The sequence below is a fragment of the Pongo pygmaeus genome, chromosome 6 (genome assembly GCF_028885625.2).
Source record: "Pongo pygmaeus isolate AG05252 chromosome 6, NHGRI_mPonPyg2-v2.0_pri, whole genome shotgun sequence".
Classification (NCBI taxonomy): Eukaryota; Metazoa; Chordata; class Mammalia; order Primates; family Hominidae; genus Pongo; species Pongo pygmaeus.
In genome coordinates this window covers 79,402,404-79,425,383 of record NC_072379.2, presented here as the reverse complement: position 1 = coordinate 79,425,383, position 22,980 = coordinate 79,402,404, and the positions used below count along the sequence as shown (strand labels likewise).

Here is a 22,980-nt window from a genome sequence, read left to right as displayed (position 1 = left end):
GGCCGGGCACAGTGGCTCATGCCTGTAATCCCAGCACTTTGGGAGGCCGAGGTGGGCGGATCACGAGGTCAAGAAATGAGACCACCCTGGCTAACATGGTGAAACCCCATCTCTCCTAAAAATACAAAAAAATTACCTGGGCGTGGTGGTGCTCGCCTGTAGTCCCAGCTACTCGAGGTGCTGAGACAAGAGAATCGCTTGAACCCGGGAGGTGGAGGTTGCAGTGAGCAGAGATCGCGCCACTGCACTCCAGCCTGGCGATATAGCGAGACTCCGTCTCAAAAAAACAAAACAAAACAAAAAACTGATCATACCACTTGCCTGATTAAAAACTCGATGACTCTACCATTGCCTTTAGGAAAATGCCATCCAAACTCACTAAACTGGTTTCCAACCCCTTTCTGATAGCACCTTAATCTCTCCCCACTTCCTCTGCTCATTCATCCATACCTACTGCCTCCTCACTGCTATGTCCTCTCTCCTGACCCAGCACTTGCTTTTTCTCAGTCCTAGAAGGCTCTTCTCTTCCAGTGCCCACTGCCCTTTTCCCTTTCCTGCTTAATCCCATACTCATCCTTCTTGTCTCAACCTAGTAGTCCTTAAGGAAGTTTTGCTGACCCCGGACACTGAGCAGGCGTCCCTCCTGTGTAGCACTGTGTTAGCCCTACCAAGTCAAGGGTCTCCTTGCCTGTTTCCTGCCGGAACCACGTCTTTTTACTTCACTCCTGTCTCCTCAACATTCCAGCACAGTGCCGGGTACATAACAGGTGCTCAAGACAAGTTCGTGGAATGACTAATGAGTGAATAAATCATTAACCAAATACCTTGGATCTCCTACTACAACATTTGCAAAAAAAAAAAAAGTTTAATAGAAATTAAAATGGACCCCGTGAGCTAGAGTGTGTCACCCTGCTTAAAAACGACAGAGTGGTTCTGAGAAGCAGTCCCAGCCTAGGAACCCGGGGATCCGGCCTGTGGACCCACGGGCAGGGCCTGCGGGGTGCACCGGCGCTTTCGGGCGGAAGGCGGGGCCTCCCGGCCAGTGACCCCGCCCCGAGGCGCCTCCCGGGCGGGGAAGGGCGGGGCTTGCGCTGGGAAACTCCCCTTCCAAGGCCGAGGCGCCGTTGCGCGTTCTCCGGCCGCGGTGGTGGGGTCGTGGGCCCCAGCCCAGTGGTCCAGGTCACGGACCGCACCGCCGCGGCCGCCATCTTGCCCGCGTCCGGGCTCCTGCGGCGGGAGGGGCGGTGTCCCGGCCGGAAGCGGCTGTGCGGCGGCCGCGCTGCCACCTCAGGTCAGTGAGCGCGACCCGGCCCGCGTCTCGGCTCTCGGGAGCGCCGCGGCCGCAGCGAGGGGCCCGAGATAGCCTAGTTGAAAGGCCTTGGCGTCTCGGCGGGGAGCGCGTTCCGCGCTGTAGGGTAATCGCGCCGGGCGGCCGGCCGGCTGGCCGGGCCTCAGCGGGAGCCACCGGGGACTGCGGGCGGCCGTGGGGGCTGCGGGCGGCCGTGGGACCTGCGGAGACCTCCTCGGGGCGCAGGGAACACGCTGCAGCCTTCGCCGCGGCAGGCTTGTGGGGAGCGGCGTCCCAGCCTTTCCCGGGAGGCTCAGCCAGGTGCCTGGAGCGGGAGAGTCGGACTCAGATTCCTGCTTTACCTAGAATAGCAACGTGCCCTGTTCCCGTTGTACCCTCTTAAATACTATACTTCTTAAACGGCCTATCTCCCGGTGAGCTCTGTTCTCTTCTCTTACGAGTAATGAAAATTCCTTAAGAGGATGAATGAAACCTCACACATATTGTGGACTTGGCTGAATTGGTTAGCAAATGACTGCTTTTGCAGGCCTTTTGTATATTTTAAGGGAAATTTGGATATGTGCAGTGCATCTCCTCGAAGATGCTGATGGTGGAAATTTCTTGAAACTGCTCTCGTAATTTGCCACGGTAAGAAAAGTAAAAGACAACATCAAAAAGCATGTGATTGGATACTTTGTACACTTAGTAGTATTGTAATGTGTTGGACTTCACTGTCCAGTAGCCACATGGGATTGAGATGTGCTGTAAGTGTAAAATACACATCGGATTTCTCAGAGTTGGTGCCAAAAAAATGTAAAAATCCTCAATAATTTTTGCATTGATTACATATTGAAAGGGTAATGCTGTTGATAAGTTGGCTAAATACAATGTGTTTTTAAATTTAATTCCACCTATTTTTACTTTTAAATGTGGCTACTAGAAATTTTTAAATCATATGGCTCACACTGTATTTCTTTTGGACAGTGCTGTTACAAATATTCTGGTGAATGAACACAGAATCAGCATGGCTTTCCTTTGCTGAGAAATCACTGATGGGAAGTGAGACTTGTTAAACTTGAAAGGTGAGGATATAAATACAAGCTGTAATTATTGCAAACCGCACCCCTTCTACACCTAATTTTTTAATGTCTCCAACATTTGGAAAAAGCATTAACTTTCAGGGCTGATTAAAGGAATGGTAGTAATACTAACATCTGTGTGATGTGAAGAGCTCATTTCAGTTGATTGTCACAGCTTTGTGAGATGGAAATGGGATAGATTTTATCTCGGTTTTATGGTTTTGGAGTATTACAAGATTTGTTAGGATCTGAGCTAGGGAGTGGCTGTAGGATTTCTGACTCTAGAATGTTTTCTTTACACCAGATTCTTGGTGATGTATGTTCATGAGCAAGGAACTGTTTATCCTGTATATTAGATGGTGAAAAAAATACACTTCTTAAAAGGGTGGACATAGATGCACCTCTCTATACAGGGCTAGTCTTATGATATGCAACCTGTTTAGTAGCACAGAGCCCAGCATTTAGAATGGCTAGCACTTAGTTTAATGGCCAGTCTGCTATCACTTTCTTGACATTGTAAATAATTTTTAAATAAGGGGCCCTGCATTTTTATTTTGCACCACGCCCTGCATATTGTGTAGCTGATCCTTTTCTTTGCAGTAATCTAGGATGGAAGTTGAGAGACCTTGGATAAGCACCCAAACATCTGGTCTTCACTTTACTCCTATGTGAAATTAGAAGAATTAGCTAGTCTTTTTCTCTCAAGTTTTGATTCTGTATGAATTACTGTCATCAGATTTTGTGGATGGCAATATAAGTATTTTAGGTGCATAACATTAGAAGAAATGCTGATATTCTCCGTTGAGAGTCATGTAAATCAAAGTTTTAAATTTTACGCTAAAACTCGTATTTTGTGCTTTGTAAGATGGATTTTTCTATGTGGCATCAAGATTGCTTACCATAGACCATTGGTATAAAGAGTAGGGTTGTGGAATGAAAGCCTATATAAAAAGTGTGTTTATTTAAACATTGATTTTTCAATGAGATGGGAAAATGGCCCAGATCTCATGATGTCTCCATTTAAGAGATTTCCTTTGTTTGTGGGGGTATGAGTATGAACCCTTATTTGGCAGTATCTGTTCCTCTTCTTTGCTGTCGTAGCTGCTTCCTGTTACGTGAGGTGCCCCTCTTCCTCCTCATTCTTAAATTTTTAAACTCTTTTTAAGGTTGGACTTAATTTTATCACTAGCATTTAGGGTTTTGTAGGTTATACTAAGAGCAGCTGGAGACCATTAGAGGGTTTTAAGCAAGGAAGGATAGCCTGGTCAAGGTTGTGTTGTAGACAGATTTTTACTCTGATATTCTATAAGGCAAAATTTCTGAAAGACCGGGGGAAAGATGAATAAAAGAAAAGCCTCCAGCACCACACACCAGATATGTTGTATATCTTAATTTACTGAAATCAGTTTTCAGAGGCTTGAGACTATCCTCTGTGTGGTAGCACTTGGAAGCCTGAGTGAGGAGACAAGATTATGATAAATAATTGGGTTGATCTAGGACTGGGGAAAGGCAAACCCAAAGTGGCAAGGAAATGAAGACATTGAGGGTGCTAGTAAGAATATTGAAATGATTGATCTTGGGCTTGAGAAATGCTAAAGAAGGAAATAAAACCAGTATAAGAATTCCTAAATCAGTGGTCCCCAACCTTTTTGGCACCAGGGACCGGTTTCATGGAAGACAATTTTCTCACAGACGAGGGATGGGGGTGTGGTTTCAGGATGATTCAAGCGCATTACATTTATTGTGCACTTTATTTCTATTTACATTGTACTATACAATGAAATAATTATGCAACTCACCGTAATGCAGAATCAGTGTGAGCCCTGAGCTTGTTTTCCCACGATTAGGTGGTTCCATGTGGGGGTGATAGGAGACAGTGACAGATCATCAGGCATTAGAATCTCAGAAGGAATGCACAACCTAGATCCCTCTCTTGCGCAGTTCACAATAGGTTTTGCACTCCTGTGAGAAACTAATGCTGCTATTGATCTGACAGGAGGCGGAGCTCAGGCAGCAGTGTGTGAGATGAGTGGCTGTAAATAACAGATGACGCTTAGCTCCCTTGCCTGCTGCTCACCTCCTGCTGCATGGCCTGGTTCCTAACAGGCCAGGGACCAGAACTGGTCTGTGGCCCTGGGAGTTGGGGACCCCTGGTCTAAATTATATGAGTCTATGAAGTTTTAGACTGGTAATTCCTAACTGAAACTTTTGCAAGATCAAAAAGAAAAGCGATTATGTTTGAGTTGAACTATTTAGTGTATCTTTATTAGGAGTCTATGCTAGGCTCTATATATGGCACTAAGGATAGAGAGGTAAGTGAACCATAGCTTTACCTTATGAGAACTGACAACAGAGTTGTACAGATGCCAATTGCAATGAAGATTTTAAGTATGTTCGTTCATTTTGAATCTATTACCTTTTGCCAGCTTCAGTTAGAAACAGGCATTTGAATTTTTGTAGGCAACCTTAATTATTGAAACACCATTTTTAACTATAGCTATATTTAGCTTGTGTGCTTCTACTGCTAGAATATTTATTTTTTTCAAAAATTCTACTTTAACACTTATTCAAAGTTTGTAGAAGCGAAAACTGAAAGAGCCTCTAATGATCACTTAATCCACTTTCTCAGAGTGTGGTATGTGCGTACCACTGGTCATAAACAGGATGCTTTGCAGATAAAACACAATCAAGCCTTTTTAATAGTTATATATTTCAGTGTAGGTTAAAAATATATTTAGCGTAGCATACCATGATTCATGGACCTTATGAAGAGATTAAAGTCAATTTTCAGATTTTAAAAATGAGTCAGTTTAAAGAAAAATATTAATGGCACAGGTGTTACATGACTGAAGTTTGGGAAATACTAATCTAAACCAGCTCCTGCATTGTGTAGATGAGAAAACAAAGGGGTTCCCCACACACAATGACTTTTCTGAGGTATATAACTAATATACGGCAGAGCTAGGACTAGAACTCAGGTTTGTTCAGTACATTCCAGTGTTTATTCTGCCATACAAGGCTGATGCTTATTACTAAAGTTGAAGAAACTGCTATCTTAATATGACATTGTACTTTAAATCTTCATTGTTCATTACGATGACCACATATGGTTATTTATATTAAAATTTGTTAAAATTAAGGTTTAAAATTTGAATTAGTCACATTTCTAGTGCTCAGTAGCTACATGTGACTAGTAGCTACCATATTGGACAGCATGAACGTGCAACATTTCTGTCACTGCAGAAAGTTTTATTGGGCAGTGCTGCTTTAAACTATTGCTTAGGAATATGATTCATAAGTTTTCCCCCCTTCAAAGGGATAATATTTATTAATTTGCTTACCACACTGAAGTCATTATAACTCTGAAGTTAAGCTGAAGGTACTAGTAACAGTGCAATTAAGATAATTGATCAAGGGAAATATAGCCAGGATGGGATTCTCAGATTCCTACCAGCTCATTTTATTGGAAGTGGTTGTTCTTTCTCCTTTTTTTTTCAATAAATATTTTCTTGAATTCATAGCAGAGAGAAGAAATACAAATATATTGAAAAAGAGGGTTCTTGAATAGAGAATTTTCTGACTTTCTGAATAGTTTATTCAACATAAGAACTATATTTTGTTGATATTTTAAAACTTTTTATTTTTAAACATTTTCAGTGAATGGACCTGAGTGGACCCTTTGAGCACATCAGTAAACATGAGCGGTACCAAACCTGATATTTTATGGGCACCACACCAGGTTGATAGATTTGTTGTGTGTGACTCAGAACTAAGTCTTTATCATGTGGAATCTACTGTGAATTCAGAACTCAAAGCTGGATCTTTACGTTTATCTGAAGACTCTGCAGCTACGTTACTGTCAATAAATTCAGATACACCCTATATGAAATGTGTTGCCTGGTATCTCAATTATGATCCTGAATGTCTGCTGGCAGTTGGACAAGCAAATGGTCGAGTTGTACTTACGAGCCTTGGTCAAGATCATAACTCAAAGTTCAAAGATTTGATAGGAAAAGAGTTTGTTCCAAAACATGCACGACAATGTAATACCCTTGCCTGGAATCCACTGGATAATAATTGGCTAGCTGCTGGTTTAGATAAGCACAGAGCTGACTTTTCAGTGCTAATATGGGATATCTGCAGCAAATATACTCCTGATATAGTTCCCATGGAAAAAGTGAAACTTTCAGCAGGTGAAACTGAAACAACATTATTAGTAACAAAACCACTTTATGAGTTAGGACAGAATGACGCTTGTCTTTCTCTTTGCTGGCTTCCACGAGACCAGAAACTTCTCCTTGCTGGTATGCATCGTAACCTAGCTATATTTGATCTTCGGAATACAAGCCAAAAGATGTTCGTAAATACAAAAGCTGTTCAGGGTGTGACGGTAGACCCATATTTCCACGATCGTGTTGCTTCCTTCTATGAAGGTCAGGTTGCAATATGGGATCTTAGAAAATTTGAGAAGCCAGTTTTGACATTGACTGAGCAACCAAAACCCTTAACAAAAGTAGCATGGTGTCCCACTAGGACTGGTCTACTTGCCACTTTAACAAGGGATAGTAATATTATTAGATTGTATGATATGCAGCATACACCCACTCCCATTGGGGATGAAACTGAACCCACAATAATTGAAAGAAGTGTGCAACCTTGTGACAATTACATTGCTTCCTTTGCATGGCATCCAACAAGTCAAAATCGAATGATAGTTGTAACTCCCAACCGAACAATGTCTGACTTCACTGTTTTTGAAAGGATATCTCTTGCCTGGAGCCCAATTACATCTTTAATGTGGGCTTGTGGTCGTCATTTATATGAATGTACGGAAGAAGAAAATGATAATTCTTTAGAAAAAGATATAGCAACAAAGATGCGTCTTCGAGCTTTATCGAGGTATGGACTTGATACAGAGCAGGTGTGGAGGAACCACATTTTAGCTGGAAATGAAGATCCACAGCTCAAGTCACTCTGGTATACTCTGCACTATATCCTTTCCATTGTGAATTTTGTGAGGTGAATCAGGTAGAAATGTTCTTGAAGTTTGCTGAAAGGTCAGTCTGTAAATATGCTGAATGTTCTATATACAAATACAAGTTACATAATACTAACATTATAAAGTAAAATTGTTCTAAACTTTTGAACTTGAAATACTGCTTTGTAGATTGTGTAGGAGGAAGAAAAGTGTATCTGCAATAGAGTCGAACCACCTTATTTACACTGATACTTATTATGAATTGGCTCCAAATCAAAATAAATTTAGCTTTGAAATATTTTGTTATGCATCACTAGTATTTCCTATGCATTTAAATACTTATGAAGCAATACACAGAAGATATGGATCAGAAATCTCCAGGCAACAAAGGATCGTTGGTTTATGCAGGAATTAAATCAATTGTAAAGTCATCGTTGGGTAAGAAAATTCTATTTCATTTTCTCCAATATGCTTACAACTTTTGTACTTTTATTTTGCCCCCTATCATTTGGCAGAAATTATCTGGTTATTTCAGGATCATGTACATAATTTTTTTTTGTTTTCTGATTGGATATTTCAGTGTATTGTTGAGTTAAATGCATACTTGTATTTATATCCAAAACTCTTTTTGCAGGGAGTCTTAATACTCTGAAGTGATGTTGATCTTCTTAAATCTATGCACACGTTTATTCAATGTTATTTTTTTGAAAACCCACTTTGAGAGGTTTTACACTAGACAATTTATAGGTCACTGATTGTTAGTTCAGATTTTATTGCAACATTTTGCTTCTTAAAAACTAAAAAGATCTCTAATTGAAGGAGATCCCTTTTTATTTTGCTCCCCAAATACTTTCATTGAGCCATGTAACAACAAGGAGTATGATATGAAATATGGCCTAACCTGGAGGAATTATACCCAATATAGTCCTTGGTTAATTAGTGAATGAATTAATTAATGTGAGAGTTAGTGTAGGATTGAAAATTGGTATGGTAAACTATTAAAGAATAAAAGTGACAAAAACCAAACTTTTTTTTTCTGACTGCTTTAAATAGTTGTTCCTATTCTTTTACTGGAATTGAATAATGGATTATATTAGAATTGCAGATTGAGTATACCTTATCCAAAGTGGCTTGGGACCAGAAGTGTTTCAGATATTTTCAGATTTTGAAATATTTGCGTTGTATACTTAGAGATTGACCATCCCTATTCTGAAATCCAAAATGCTCCGATGAGCATTTCCTTTGAATATCATCTCAGCACTTAGAAGGTTTCAGATTTTGAAGCCTTTTGGATTTCAGTTTTCAGATTTGGGATGCTCAACCTGTATCTCTGTGATGTAGGATTCGTTCTGTAGCTTTTGGTAAGTCAAATTTGGGCCCAAGTCAAGCTGTTAGAAAAGTAGTTAACATTATTTAGTCAAAGAGCAGTAATAGAAGTAGTAAATCCAATTTGATTTTTTACGGAGCTTGTATCAATACCATACAAACAAAATACAAAATAATAAAATATTTTAGAGTAGGTTAAGTGTTTTAATTAAACTGTTACATTATAATGTTTTTTTAAGGTCTTTCAAATTACTTAGGTTCACTTTACTGAAAGGTGCAGTAGACTACTTACTGATCAGTTTGATTTTATTGTTTTTGTATTAGCCCTCCACCCAAAAAAGTAACCTTTATTATAAATAGTAAAATGAATAAGTTTAGTTAGAAGCTGCTGTTTTTATTAACATAGGTAAAAGGGCACACATACTGTTTTACCCCCACAAATGAACCTGGTACCATGCTTCATGATTTTAGAGCCATTGCCTATTGCTACAAAGAATTAAACACCAAGTTTATAGAATTTATAGTGTTTTAGCTATATAGCAGATCAGGCCACACTGCACTCAATTATTTAGAGGTTGGTTATTGTGTTTTTTGTATTTTGATATATTTTAAGGAAAAGCCAGGCTCTGAGGAAAAGCAAAAGGGGAAAATGTAATATGTTTACATTTCTGGTGCACTAGAGACAAACTGAGTATCCCACCCCTGTGTCAAAATAGTCTCTACCCAGACTAAAGAAAGACTACTGTTGGAAAGATTTCCTCATTCATCATTCTCTCATTGCTAGGTTTTCAGCTTTTTGATTTGTTTGGTATAGATATTTTTGTTTCTACTACCCAAAGGTGAAAAGTAGAGAAATACTGTCAAATATGCCACTCTTAGATTTCAGTCTTCTGTTTTATTTGGCCATACCTTTTCCTCTAATTTTATCTCTAATAATCAACACATGGTAAGTCAACACATTGAGCCATCTTGTCTACAGTAACCTAATACACAAGTTTATTAGAGCATACAGCTAAATTTTAATTTTGGTAACAAATAGTATATATATATAAGTGCTTGCTATGAATTAGTTGCTTTTCCCATGTTACTCTAATTTTTACAACTACAATATGAAGTAAGCTCATTCATTCAGCAAGTATTTATTAGATGCATGCTATGTGCCAGGAGTTATCCTAGGAACTAGAGACATAACTCTCAAGAAGATACATAAATCTCCTCCCTCATGGAGATTGAGCAGGATCAATGTCATTCCTGCTCTTGAGGAGTTTATATTCTAGTTTAGAATATAGACAAGTAAGCTGGCAGTTATAACATAGGGAAGAACAGACAGTTAATTACAGGAAGGACTCCTAATCTGGTTGCCGGGATTAGAGGTTTCACAGAGGAGGTACAGTTAAAGACAAGGGCCAGACAGGGAGCAGCATGTGCAGTGGACCCAGAGGGTAGAGAGCATAGCACATTATTATGGCTGGAACAGAGCATGAGAGGGGAAGTGAGGAAAGAATGGAGGCTAGAAAGGTAAGCAATGGACTAACTCAAGAAAGACTTAGAAGTCATGTTAAGAATTTAGGGAGATTCATCTTGTAAGACAGGGAAACAGATGGATTTGTGACAGATTTGTGTTTTTAAAAGGATCAAGATTGATAGTAGCGATATCAGATAGAAGCCTGCTGCAAGGAGGTAAGACGCGATGCTATCCTTACCAAGGTTAGTAGCAGAGGAGCTAGAGAAATGTGGATACATTAGAGAATAGGACAAAATTTAATGATTAATTAGATAAAGGGGTGGAGAAGATGGAAAAGTCAAAGATAGCACACACATATTTAGTTTGGGAAACTAGTTAATTTTAAGTATGTTAATTAGGAATAACACAGGAAGAGTATTTGGGTTTATTTTGGAGCAAGTTGAAATCAAGATGCTTAGGTACAGATATCCATTGGGCAATAGGATATGAGTTCAAAGCCCAGGGGAGGAATATAATGTATGTTAGAAATAAATGATATTTGATAGAGTAGATGGAATTGTTTGGAGTAAGAGAGAGATGGCTTAAAGGAGACTGAGGCAGATTGTCGAGAGATGTAGGAGAAAGATCTACATGACAAAAACCGCAATCACTTTTGCACCAACCTAATATACATTCATGTGGACGAGGGAAGAGAGGTCAGTTGTCCAGTGCTCCATGCTTCAGATCCAGCCAAATAAGAACTAAAAAGGACTCACTTAATTTAGGACTAGGAGGTCTTTCACTGGTGGTATGGATAGCAAATTGCAGTTATATTAGAAATTCAGAGTGGGTTGAGGAAATGAAGTCATCAATTATAAATACTTTTTTCAAGGAATTTGACTATATAAAGGAGGACAAAAAGATACTCAGTAGGAGGAGACAAATCTGGAGCCGGGAGCTTTGTGTTGCTTTATTTTTGTTTTCAAGATGGGATTAATTTAAGCATGTTTAAATGCTAATTGGAGGAAGCCCATAGAAAGAGGTTAAAGATGCAGACAGAAGGGAATGAAGCAAAGTTCCTAGAAATGGGAGGGAATGGGATCCAGAGCACAGGTTTCTTTAGCTTTAGATACAAGGGTGCACACCTCCACATTTGCCAGAGGAAAGGGGAAAAGGATGCCGTATGCAGGATGTTTAAGTTTCAATAAACAGAGGCTGGGGGATTTCCCATTTTATGGCTCCTGTTGAGAAGGAGCAGGGAGGTTGTAGGAAGAGGATATGGAAAAGAGGAGAGAGAGCTGTCTTGAGAAACATGGGAGGATTACTGGGTAACATTATTTTGCCAGAAGGTAGAATAAAGGACAGTAGGGCAAGATAATTAAATATATTGGCAAGAGAGTGATTCACTTGACCCTTGGAATCTTATTTGGATAGAGATGAAAATGAAGACAGGATAAGACTGATAAGTAAAAATAATACTGGTGAAGACACTGCAAAGTTGTGAAAAATATAAGGAAGTGAGATTTTTGGAAGGCTACGTGGTTGTGGTTAGAAAGTAGGTCTTTTGGAGGAGGACGGTTTTGAGTGTGGCTGTGAAAGGAGTAGCTAAAGTCTTGGAGGTGTAGACCACTGGAGATAAGGAAGCAGAGGAACTGAGAGGCTAGTTTATTGAATGGGCTAAGTGTTTAAATCAGCCAGGATGAGAAGCATGCATGCTCTGAGGGAATCTCTTCTACAGACCTGGATAGCAAGTTCACAGTGTTATTAGTAGGTATAATTCCTTCCTTTTAAGATGGCAGAAAGTTGCATAAAAAATATTGGCCTGCTTTAATCCATCATGAAAAGAATATTTTTCATACTTAAAGAGTAAACTCTACAGTTCCGGCTACTCAGGAGGTTGAAGTAGGAGGATCGCTTGGGCCCAGGAGTTTGAAACCAGTCTGGGTTACATAGAGACCCTGTCTCTCTTTTTTTTTAAAACGAACAAACAAAAAGGTAAAATCTAATCTAGAGAACTGATAATTTGTCTATGCAAAATGACTTCAAGGGGCAAAATAGCTAGGATTTCTTATAAACTGGATAATTGTATTGCTTAGTTACTACATAGATATTAAAATGAAACAAATTAGTAGCTACAAAGAGCATAGTCTCTGATTGCTGATTTGAAAGAAAAGTTTAAATCCTAATTTTTTTTTTTTGGAGACAGAGTCTCTCTCTCTGTCACCCAGGCTGGAGTGCAGTGACACAATCTTGGCTCACTGCAACTTCCACCTCCTGGGTTCAGGTGATTTTCATGCCTCAGCCTCCTGAGTAGCTGGGATTACAGGCGCATGCCATTACACCTGGCTAATTTTTATATTTTTTGTAGAGACAGGGTTTTGCCACATTGGCCAGGCTGGTCTCAAACTCCTAACCTCAAGTGATCTGCCTGCCTCAGGCTCCCAAAGTGCTGGGATTACAGGCATGAGCCATCGTGCCTGGCCTAAATCCTGATTTTTAGTGTTTAAATAAACTTGTTTTCCTTGCAGCCATCAGTGAAATGTTTTCTATTATTTATATATAGGACAGTCTCAAATTTACGAGATAAAATTTTGTTACTTTAGTGTTACATAACATGCATAAATATATTTTACTTCGTTTTCAGAGATATATTAAAAATTTATATGTATGTTAAACTCATAACTATAAGTTAAAACCCATGCTGACATCATATTGCTTATTTGATAATTCAGATAATCAACTGTAGCATAGTTATCGATAAAAAGATCTCTAAGCAGAAAAAATATGTGATACAATAACCATGTTCTTAACATGCAGGACATATTAATATTTCCACCTCCTAGCAGTGACCTCTTTGAATTCATTTTCAGTCATCTACTGCATAATGACGTTTCTGTTAACAGTCGACTGCATATATAATGGTGGCCCCATAAGATTTAATACTGTATTTTAACTACCTTTTCTGTGTTTAGGTACTCAAATACTTACCATTGTGTTACAGTTGTCTGCAGTATTCAGTACAGTAACTTGCTGTAAAGCAGAGGTGTCCAATCTTGTCTTTCCTGGGCCACATTGGAAGAATTGTCTTGGGCCACACATAAAATACACTAACGATAGCTGATGAGCTAAAAAATAAAAATGTTTTTAAAAAATTCCCCCAAAATCTCATAATGTTTTAAGAAAGTTTACAAATTTGTGTTGGGCCGCATTCGGAGCTGTCCTGGGCTGTGGGTTAGACAAGCTTGCTTTATAGCCTAGGAGCAACAGGCCCATGTAGCCCAGGTGTGTAGTGGGCTATACCATCTAGGTTTGTGTAAGTACACTGTGATGTTCATACAACAACGAAATTGCCTCATGACACATTTCTCAGAAGGTATCCCTACTGTTAATCAACTTGTGACTGTATTGTTCTCTATTCTGTTCCATGACATGATTTCTGTAAAATAAAAACTCTTAAGAAATTAGAATATTATTATATTATTAAGCTGTAAGTTATCATTTGAAAAATAAATTGCTGATTTTTGCTCACCTGTTTTAAAATTGTATTATCACTGAATACCACCTTTAAATCCAAAATTTATAGGAGAGATATGAAAATACACACCTTATAATACATCTCAGCCTCTACCTGAAATTAAATGACTGCATTCTGCCCTGACAATTTAAATTTGTTATTCAGAATGAATGTTTTAATTTTTTAGTAAGTGTTTTATTAACTTTTATCATTAATCATTAAAAGTTTTCACATCATAGTCCGTAAAAATCCACTTTCATACGCTAAAAGTGATTTTGTCTTTAGGCTGACTCCCCTCATGGTTGCAAATAAAGTAGCATGCTGCTTCTTTTTAGTGGGTAGGAAGTGCTGTTAAAGTAAGAAAACTTTTTGGAAGTTTCCTCTTAACTCCTTGACCTGAATTGGCAATAGTTTCCAATAGTCAGGTTAAAAATAAGTAACTTCAAGTGGAATTATTTAACTATTTTTTGCATTTCCAAAATTTTACAAATAACACATCTTGAAACTTTTTCATAAAGCAATCGGATATAATTTAAAATATGTATTAACATGCATAATATTTTAGACTTGCCACAGCCTAAAATCAGATAATCACACAAGGTTTTTAAAAGTATGAATTAGGTATAAAAGAGAGTTTAGACCTTTGACTATGTAATATTTTACCTTTTTTTTTTTTTTTTTAAAGAGACAGAATCTCACTCTGTCACCCAGGCTGGTGCAATCTCGGCTCACTGCAACCTCCGCCTCCCAGGTTCAAGCGATTCTCCTGCCTCAGCCTCCTGAGAAGCTGGGACTACAGGTGCACACCACCACGCCCGGCTAATTTTTGTATTTTTAATAGAGACTGGGTTTCGCCATGTTGGCCAGGCTGTTCTTGAACTCCCGACCTCAGGTGATCCGCCCGCTTCGTCCTCCCAAAGTGCTGGGATTACAGGCATGAGCCACCGTGCCCGGCCTAAAATTTTTCTTAAAAATCATTTAGTGTGAATACTTGGAAAGAGTAAAAATAGGCTGGGCACGGTGGCTCATGCCTGTAATCCCAGCACTTTGGGAGGCTGAGGCAGGTGGATCACCTGAGGTCGGGACTTCGAGACCAGCCTGGCCACCATGGCGAAACCTGGTCTCTACTAAAAATACAAAAATTAGCCATGTGTGGTGGTGTGCACCTGTTGAGGCAGGAGAATCGCTTGAACCTGGGAGGTGGAGGTTGCAGTGAGCCGAGATCGTGCCATTGCACTCCAGCCTGGGTGACAGAGCAAGACTCCATCTCAAAAAAAGGAAAATTTTATGTATGTAATTTAACTTGCAAATGACAATTAAGTTTTTAATATTTTCTTATTTTTGCTTGTTTTTCTTTATGCCTTTAATTCCTTGACTAGAATGACTATAGCTAAATTAACTTTGGTAGTGTATTTTCGTTCATTTACTATCTTGTCATTTCCATGGGTCAGGAGTCTGGGCACACCTTAGCTGTGTCCTCTGTTCAGAGTCTCAGAAAGGCTAACCAGAAGGTATCAGCCAAATTGTATTTATTTCTAGAGGTCGGAGTGCTCTTCCAAGTTCATGGAGTTGTTGGCAGAATTCAGTTCCTTGCAACTGTAGGACTGAGGTAACCATTTTCTTGCTGGCTAATGGCCAGAGGCTGCTCTCAGCTCCTTAGAGGCTATTCGCAGTTCCTTGCCACGTGGCCTTCTCACAGACCCTCTCACAGCACAGCAGTTTTTACATCTTCAAGATCATCAGCAGGAGATATGTCTCCTGCTGCTTCTCGCTTACCTCTAGACTGTCTTTCAAAGCACTTACTTAATTAGGTCAGGCCCACACAGGATAATCCTCCCTTGATTCACTCAGTGAACTGAGTGAGGGCCTTAATTACATCTGCAAAATGCTTTCACCTCTGCTGTATTCTGTTATCTCGAGACAAGTTACAGATTCTACCTGTACGCAAGGGGGAGGGGTTTACACAAGAATGTGGTTACTGGGGGGGCGGGGGGGCGGGCGGGCCAGGACAGGAATGCAGCCCTTTTTAACAGTTCTGCCTACAACCAACAGGTTGAATGAGGAATTCTAGAAACTATCTGTTTGCTGTTGATCTAGTTATTTACAAATGTATAATTGCAGTATTAGATGTAAATATATAAATGTATAATTACTGTAAATTACAAATGTAAATTACTACAAAAAATAAAAAGTTGGTAATGTTGGACATTCATGTTGCCTAATTCATAATTTAGTTTATTCTGAAAATCCTTTTTGTTAAAAAACATAATATAATGACAATTTTGGTGGTAAAACTTTCTAGAACATTTAAGAATTTGTTATTATAGTTCTTAAGTGTCATCTTTATTCATTTTGACTTTATTTGGCACTAAGTATCATCCTAAGTGAAATTACCATGTCATTAGGATCAACTGCCTTGATTGCAGTGTAAATAATGCTACATGAAGGCAAGGGTTTGTTCTGAAAAAAGAATGAGAAATGAAGTTTTCTGATTTAGTAAGGGGAAAAATAGCCCTCAAGTTAGTCCCATTATATTTTAAAGTTATTACTTACCTTAAACTTTCAAAGTACTTTGAAGTCTGTAATCTTGTTTTTTAACGTACAGAGAGAGAAGGAAGAAAGCAAGAGCACTTCTACTGGATTTCAGACAGTAGCGATACCTTGTGAATAAAACAGACAAGACACCTGCCCTTTTGGAGCTTATGTGCTACTGGGAGAAGAGATAAGACTGAAAAATAAATTAATAAATGGGAGCACATGTTAAGTGCTAAACGAAATAGAGGAAACAATGGGTGGTGAGTTAGATAATAACAGGTATATCTATTTTAGATTAGGTGGCCAGGCAGCTTTCTCTGAAGCAATAACTCAGTTTAGTCCATCTGAGCATTTGCTCTTATTTCAGTAGTTCTTTGGTAACTCAAGGAGCTACTGTACTTAAAAACATGCAAAATATGTTGTATTTGTGGCATAGTTCATATTTACACTATCGTAAAATTATGGCCGAGAAGTTAAATATTCTAAATGTGTCAACATAGTTCTCTGTAAAACTGACTTATTTTCCAAATATATTTTGAAATAAAACAATATAAAAATGTTTTCTGTTTTTAGGAATGGTGGAAAGCAGCAGACATAATTGGAGTGGGTTGGATAAGCAAAGTGATATTCAAAATTTAAATGAAGAGAGAATCTTAGCTTTACAGCTTTGTGGGTGGATAAAGAAAGGAACGGATGTAGACGTGGGGCCATTTTTGAACTCCCTTGTACAAGAAGGGGAATGGGAGAGAGCTGCTGCTGTGGCATTGTTCAACTTGGATATTCGCCGAGCAATCCAAATCCTGAATGAAGGGGCATCTTCCGAAAAAGGTATTAGGTTATAAACTAAGATATTAGTTATAATGTAAGATGTTAGCAGTTCATAGAATCTTTTAAAGAAAAGAGGCTAATAATTTTCAAATATCCAATCACTTAAAATTTTCATTTAATTTTTGTTGGAGGAGAAAATTAACACAGCAGTATATCTATAACAGTGAATACTTAGCTCATCTCTTATGCCTTGGTTTAGGTCTGTAAAAACAAAGATATGTCTTAAATGTGAGTATAATATTATAAAGAGTGCTCAAGTGTGTCCATTTTCAATGTTTTCTCTTAAAGATAGTTCACATAACATTTTTAAAAATATATTTTCTTAAAGATTAGGACTACTTTAGCCTACAAGTGTTTTTATGATCCATATTTGAGTGTTTTAGTTTATACTTTCCTTGGGATGGTTATTGTTTGACCTTTAAGAAACTCTGAATGACACTTTTATTTAGGCTAATACAAATTCTTATAAAAAGCATACTTTGATCTTCAAAAATGCTTCTTGAGTCTGGTGATTAAAATACAGTTTTCATTTAGTATTTTTTAAAAAGAAAGAAATAAGATAAGGTTTTTTTTACTCTGGCATTTTGCCAGAGGATCCTCAGCAAAACAAATCCTAATACAAAACCTCAGGGTTTTTTTTTCTTATCAGGAATATTTCACTTGGAAATAACTAAAATATATATAGCTATTGGTCTTTAGTACACCTAAAAAATAATTTTCGAATATTCAGAATACTGAATCCTTACTTGCTGGTCCATTTTGAAACCACTATAGTTTAGCTGTAACATAGAGAAAAACATGAAATTCACTGTAATTTTTTTTTGTAGTCTAGAAGTTAAAAAAGTTAATGTTTTGCTCAGATTGGCATCTTTTCCTTCACCTTTGCTCTAACAAAAGTCTTCGTCATTTAAGAGTGCAATAGAAAATAGGTGATGATGGAAAAAAAGAATTGCTATTTAAAGCCATTTCTAATTATAATTTTGCTATAACTTGAAAGGGTGATACTTTCCTATCTTGTGTACCTGGGAAATTTGGTGGTCGATTTAAACACCCATACTAACAATAGGGAAAATGTATCTTTCCAGTGATTTTAAGGACTGAAGAGAAGACTTCTCTGAGTCAAACATTCTTTTCCATTTAGAAGTAAATTGTTCTATACAAAATCCAAAGATACTTCTTTGCTATTTTTATTTTTATTTTAAAAGTCCTTAAATCTAATGTATTAGGCAAAGGAAGCAAGCACAAAGTAACTTGGGAAAATGTTTATAGAAATGAGGAATGTAAAGCTGTTAAGAACATAAAGTGGGAAACACTGCTTTATTTGGAAAAGAAAGAAAAAGATTAGAATCAAGAAATAGATTAAGAAAACTTATATAATAAGTGTAGAAAATACTTAAAAGTGAAAGTTAAAGGAAAATTCAGTTTTTTCTTTTGAAGCTGAACTTAGGTTAGAAGACTAGGCAGCCATACTGCTGAAGGCAAAGTTAGCAGCTTATCAGCATGCCATCTAAACTGCTTAAGAACAAATGTTTAAAAGACTATTGGTAACAAATGCTTTGTTGCAAATGGGTCTAAATGCAGTTCTGTGGTAATTCTTATAGTTCATTTTGTCCTGGAAAAATTGTAAGTGTAATACTGTAATTAAAGTATTGAAATATTACTTTCTGCACTTTGCACTGACACTTACATACATAACTATCTGCATTATGTATTTAGGAATAAGAAAATAAAATGATTTTGAATATTGCAGTCTTGAGATGCAATATTTACTATAAGTGTTTTTGAAATACCTTTGCATTAATAAACTTGTTAAAGTTGGCAGTGATTCCGGTAGGATGACTTCACTTTTCTTCATTTCTTCCCATATAACATACATATATGGGAACATATACAGGAATAACATATATAAGACCCTGCCTGGATTGAGAACTTGAAAATTAAAAGATCTGCTTTCCTGCACAGAGTTTGCACACATGGGCATGAGTTTTATAAGGGTAGAAATGTTTTGCTTATTTTCTTTGCCAAATTTTCCAGTCTGAATCAAAACACAAACCCCCCACCCTTTTTTTTTTTTCTAGAGTAAGGTGCAAGTTTATTAAGAAAGTAAAGGAATAAAAGAATGGCTACTCCATAGGCAGAGCAGCCCAAAACCCTTATTCTCTGAGCTCATTTTTCTGAGGGTAAAAGTCACCCTCTGATTTCTATTTATGGTTTAAGAAATGTAGAAGAGATATTAAGCTTTTGATCACTTTGATTAGCTGGCTGTTTTTAATATGCAGGAGATCTGAATCTCAATGTGGTAGCAATGGCTTTATCGGGTTATACGGATGAGAAGAACTCCCTTTGGAGAGAAATGTGTAGCACACTGCGATTACAACTAAACAACCCGTATTTGTGTGTCATGTTTGCATTTCTGACAAGTGAAACAGGATCTTATGATGGAGTTTTGGTAAGCTAACTTGTTTTTTGAGATCTTCCTTTGAATTAAGATAGGAGTTTTTATCTAACTTTATTAAAATTTTCAAATGTCTGTTTCATAAAATATTATATTTTGATTCATATGTTATTTAAAGTAAGGCATCTTGGGCTTTTTTTTTGAGCAGCTCTTCTTGAGTGGGATTCCCGTCTTAGAGTTAGTTAACTGATACCGAACTGGATTTGATTTTTATGGTTTTAATATAATTTACAGATATAGAAGGAATAAAGATTTTATCCTGTAGCTTAAGAACTGAGCTGTAGAAATCTACAGCTGTGTAAACATAAAAATATATTCGCTGTTTAAATACATTGTGCACACATGCACGTGTGTGTGTTTAGTTAAATAAAACAACTCATGATTATTGATCAGTTATGGTGGAGGTGGCCATACATCTTGTCCCAGTTAGTCTTTGTGGTTCCTGTTAGGAATGATAACAGTACTTACAGTGGACTATTTCAGCTTTTTATTTGGTCTTTGTGTTATTCTTTTTCTCTTCTGTTTTAACCACCTGTGATCATAACACTATCAAATAGGTTCTTTATCACAAAATGGGGAAAGAAAGTGAAGTGAGATTTGCTTACCAGTTTTAGCTATTGGGTTTTAAGCTAAACAATAGTACTACAACTTTCTTTGCACTACTTGGCTTCTTTCTAGCAATGGGAAGAACTTTCTACACTGAAATTCATTTCTGTGTTTGCTACTATACCATTTCTTATCAATTATACATTTCTTGAATAAGTGATTTAAGTATTAGTCCCTAAGAATTTGTAAAAATATGTATTTTATTGGAGCAGCTTAATGAAATGTTTAATAAATGTGTATTTTGCACTTTATGTAGTTTATTACTTTTAGTAAATTACTATTGAACTTTTCTGACCAAATTAATATATATAATGTTAAGACTGTTTATTTTTTTAACTGTAATATTTTTTGTTAAACGGAAGACTTTAAATGTATCTTGAAGAGATAAAAATAATACTTTTAGGAAGTGTTAGAGAATGATAGAGACTAGATAAGTGGATTGTTAACTTTTGAATTGATAAAGATGTATATTGTTTAAATACTAAATTTCTGTATTTTAAGTTAAGTGACCCATACTAAGTACTTTTCTTTCCCTTTTTTTTTTGTTTTTGTTTTTGTTGTTGTTGTTGTTTTTGAGACAGCGTCTTGCTCTGTACCCATTCTGGAGTGCAGTGGCGCAATGGCAGCTCACTGCAACCTCCACCTCCTGGGTTTAAGTGATTCTTGTGCCTCAGCCTCCCAAGTAGCTGAGACTGCAGGCATGTACCACCATGCTGGCTAATTTTTGTATTTTTAGTAGAGACGGGTTTTCCTCATGTTGGCCAGAAATATCAATTCTGGTCTCGAACTCCTGATCTTGAATGATCCACCTGCCTTGGCCTCCCAAAGTGCTGGGATTACAGGTGTGAGCCACCATGCCCTGCCCCAGTATCCTTCTTTTGCTATACATAAATTTGAGTTATTAGATAACAGTCATCTTGAGTACGAAGTTCATATTTCCAAGCTGTTTCATTTATGTATTTAGTTATGCTTTATGTATAAATAATTATAATTAATGTTGCTCTATTTAAAAAATGTTAATAGTAAGAATGTGAAAAGTACTGAATTGGGAAGTCAGAAAATACAGGCCTGACTCCTTGCTCTGCCCCATTTACCGTAGCCATTCAGTTAACTTTTTTGAGTATTACTTTCCCGAGATGTAAAATGGGACAGAATAATGTTTATAACCCTTTCCAGATCAAAATTTTGCAACATATGCAACTGAATCTAAGAGTTAAATCTAGTTATATGAAATATGTTCTCTCTTTAGGGCAAAACCATATTTTATCATAGAAAAAATATGCTAAGATATAGGTATCAACTGAAGTGATCTTACGGTTTAAAAAGTAAAATTTTCGTAGGATGACTTCAATGGAAATTGGATCTTTTTTCTACCCTTAAATTATTTTTACAAATTACAAAATTAATTGTACCTTCCTACATTTGTAGTAAATATATTTCAAAAGTGTTTCATGATATTGACGAGTTTACAAAAATTTTAGTTATTATAATGCCTCTGAAATCTTTGCCACAAACCACCTATATAACAACTTTAGCCACAAGAGTGTGTCTGTTTATGTTTTAAAACTTGTCACTTTGTACTTGGAAACGTATATTGGTATTCTTCTAAATTGTGTACTGGTGTAGCCAATTCACAAATTTCTTAGACTTAATGATTAACTTAGTAGCCAAGGAAAGATTTCCTTAGTTCTCTAAAATTAATTTCTATGATGGAAAGATTATGTGGCATCTTAAATTTGATATACTGTACATCATTGCTTATGTTTTATATTGGAGTTATGTAAGACTGACCTGGATTTTTAAAAACTGAATTTGGCTAGTGTTTAAAAGGTAAATTTTTACTTTGCAAGGACAAAACCTTATTGCTGAATTTCCTGAGAGTTACATCAAGAAAGGCATCTCAGGCAATTAATGGCTCTGCAAGATAAATATAACTTATTAATAAATTTGGAAATAAACGTATTCATTTTATTTATATAAGACATTCAGTCTCTGCAAAAATTTAAAACCAGTGCACCTAGAAGTAACTCCCTGCTGTTTCTCTTCTTTCCAGTATGAAAACAAAGTTGCAGTACGTGACAGAGTGGCATTTGCTTGTAAATTCCTTAGTGATACTCAGGTGAAAACTGATTTAATTCCACATTTGAAATAATTAATATATACTGTCACAATTATGTAAGAAACTAGTCTTTGTAATTATATGTGTATGAGATTGATAAGCTAATTCTTCTAAAAAGTATGGTAAGAATTTATTAGATAAAAATATTTTGAAAATGTCTACCATAACTAAATTTATTTGTTTAGAATACTGACAATATTTTAGTATATTTCTTCTTTGGAGGGTAAGATTAGTTAGTAGGTAAAGATGTTAAACTCACCTCTTAGTGATGCTATGAAAGGGTTCCTCATTTTTAATACATTAAACAATGCTAAATGCCTATGCTGTGTATATAGTGAGGGGGAAATGCATGTAAACAACTAGTAATACTATATGCTAAGTACTATAATAATGAAAAATGCTGGGGAAATACGGAGGAATCTAGGCAAGAGTTTGGGGTGGGTTGAAGTCAGGGAAGACCTAAAGGAGGTTATTCTTGATGATCTTAAAGTTCCCTTCCAACTCCAGATTTTGTGATTCTGTTACATACTACTATGATAGACAGCAAAAACTTCGCAGAATAATGAGGACAATTCTCTTTAAAATAATAAACCATCTGTAGTTCTTTTATGGATTAATTATCAACATAGTAAATGCCTTTTTAAAATATTGTAAATGATTATGGATATTGCTTTGAAATTTGTAATAGATGCAGACTTCTTAGTTACATATTTATATTTTAGTAAAGTCTTTTGTTTTAAAATGTTTTCCATTAGGAATGAAATTGTTCAAAATGTAGTAGTTTTGAAGTACAAAATATATAGTGAAA

General features: G+C 36.9%; 1 protein-coding gene across 6 annotated transcripts in view; it reads left to right on the top strand.

The window, feature by feature from the left end:
• The first annotated feature begins 997 nt into the window (after positions 1–997).
• MIOS (meiosis regulator for oocyte development) overlaps positions 998–22,980 on the top strand; it is a 40,559-nt gene continuing 18,576 nt past the window's right edge. The window contains exons 1-7 of one of the 6 annotated variants that reach the window (XM_054496643.2): positions 998–1,291; positions 2,273–2,370; positions 6,025–7,358; positions 7,685–7,783; positions 16,738–16,992; positions 19,272–19,441; positions 22,107–22,172. In XM_054496643.2, the coding sequence (XP_054352618.1) occupies positions 6,065–7,358; positions 7,685–7,783; positions 16,738–16,992; positions 19,272–19,441; positions 22,107–22,172 (1,884 nt within the window). In that variant the 5' untranslated portion in view covers positions 998–1,291; positions 2,273–2,370; positions 6,025–6,064. The other 5 variants (XM_054496645.2, XM_054496644.2, XM_054496641.2 and 2 more) reach the window with 5 other exon arrangements.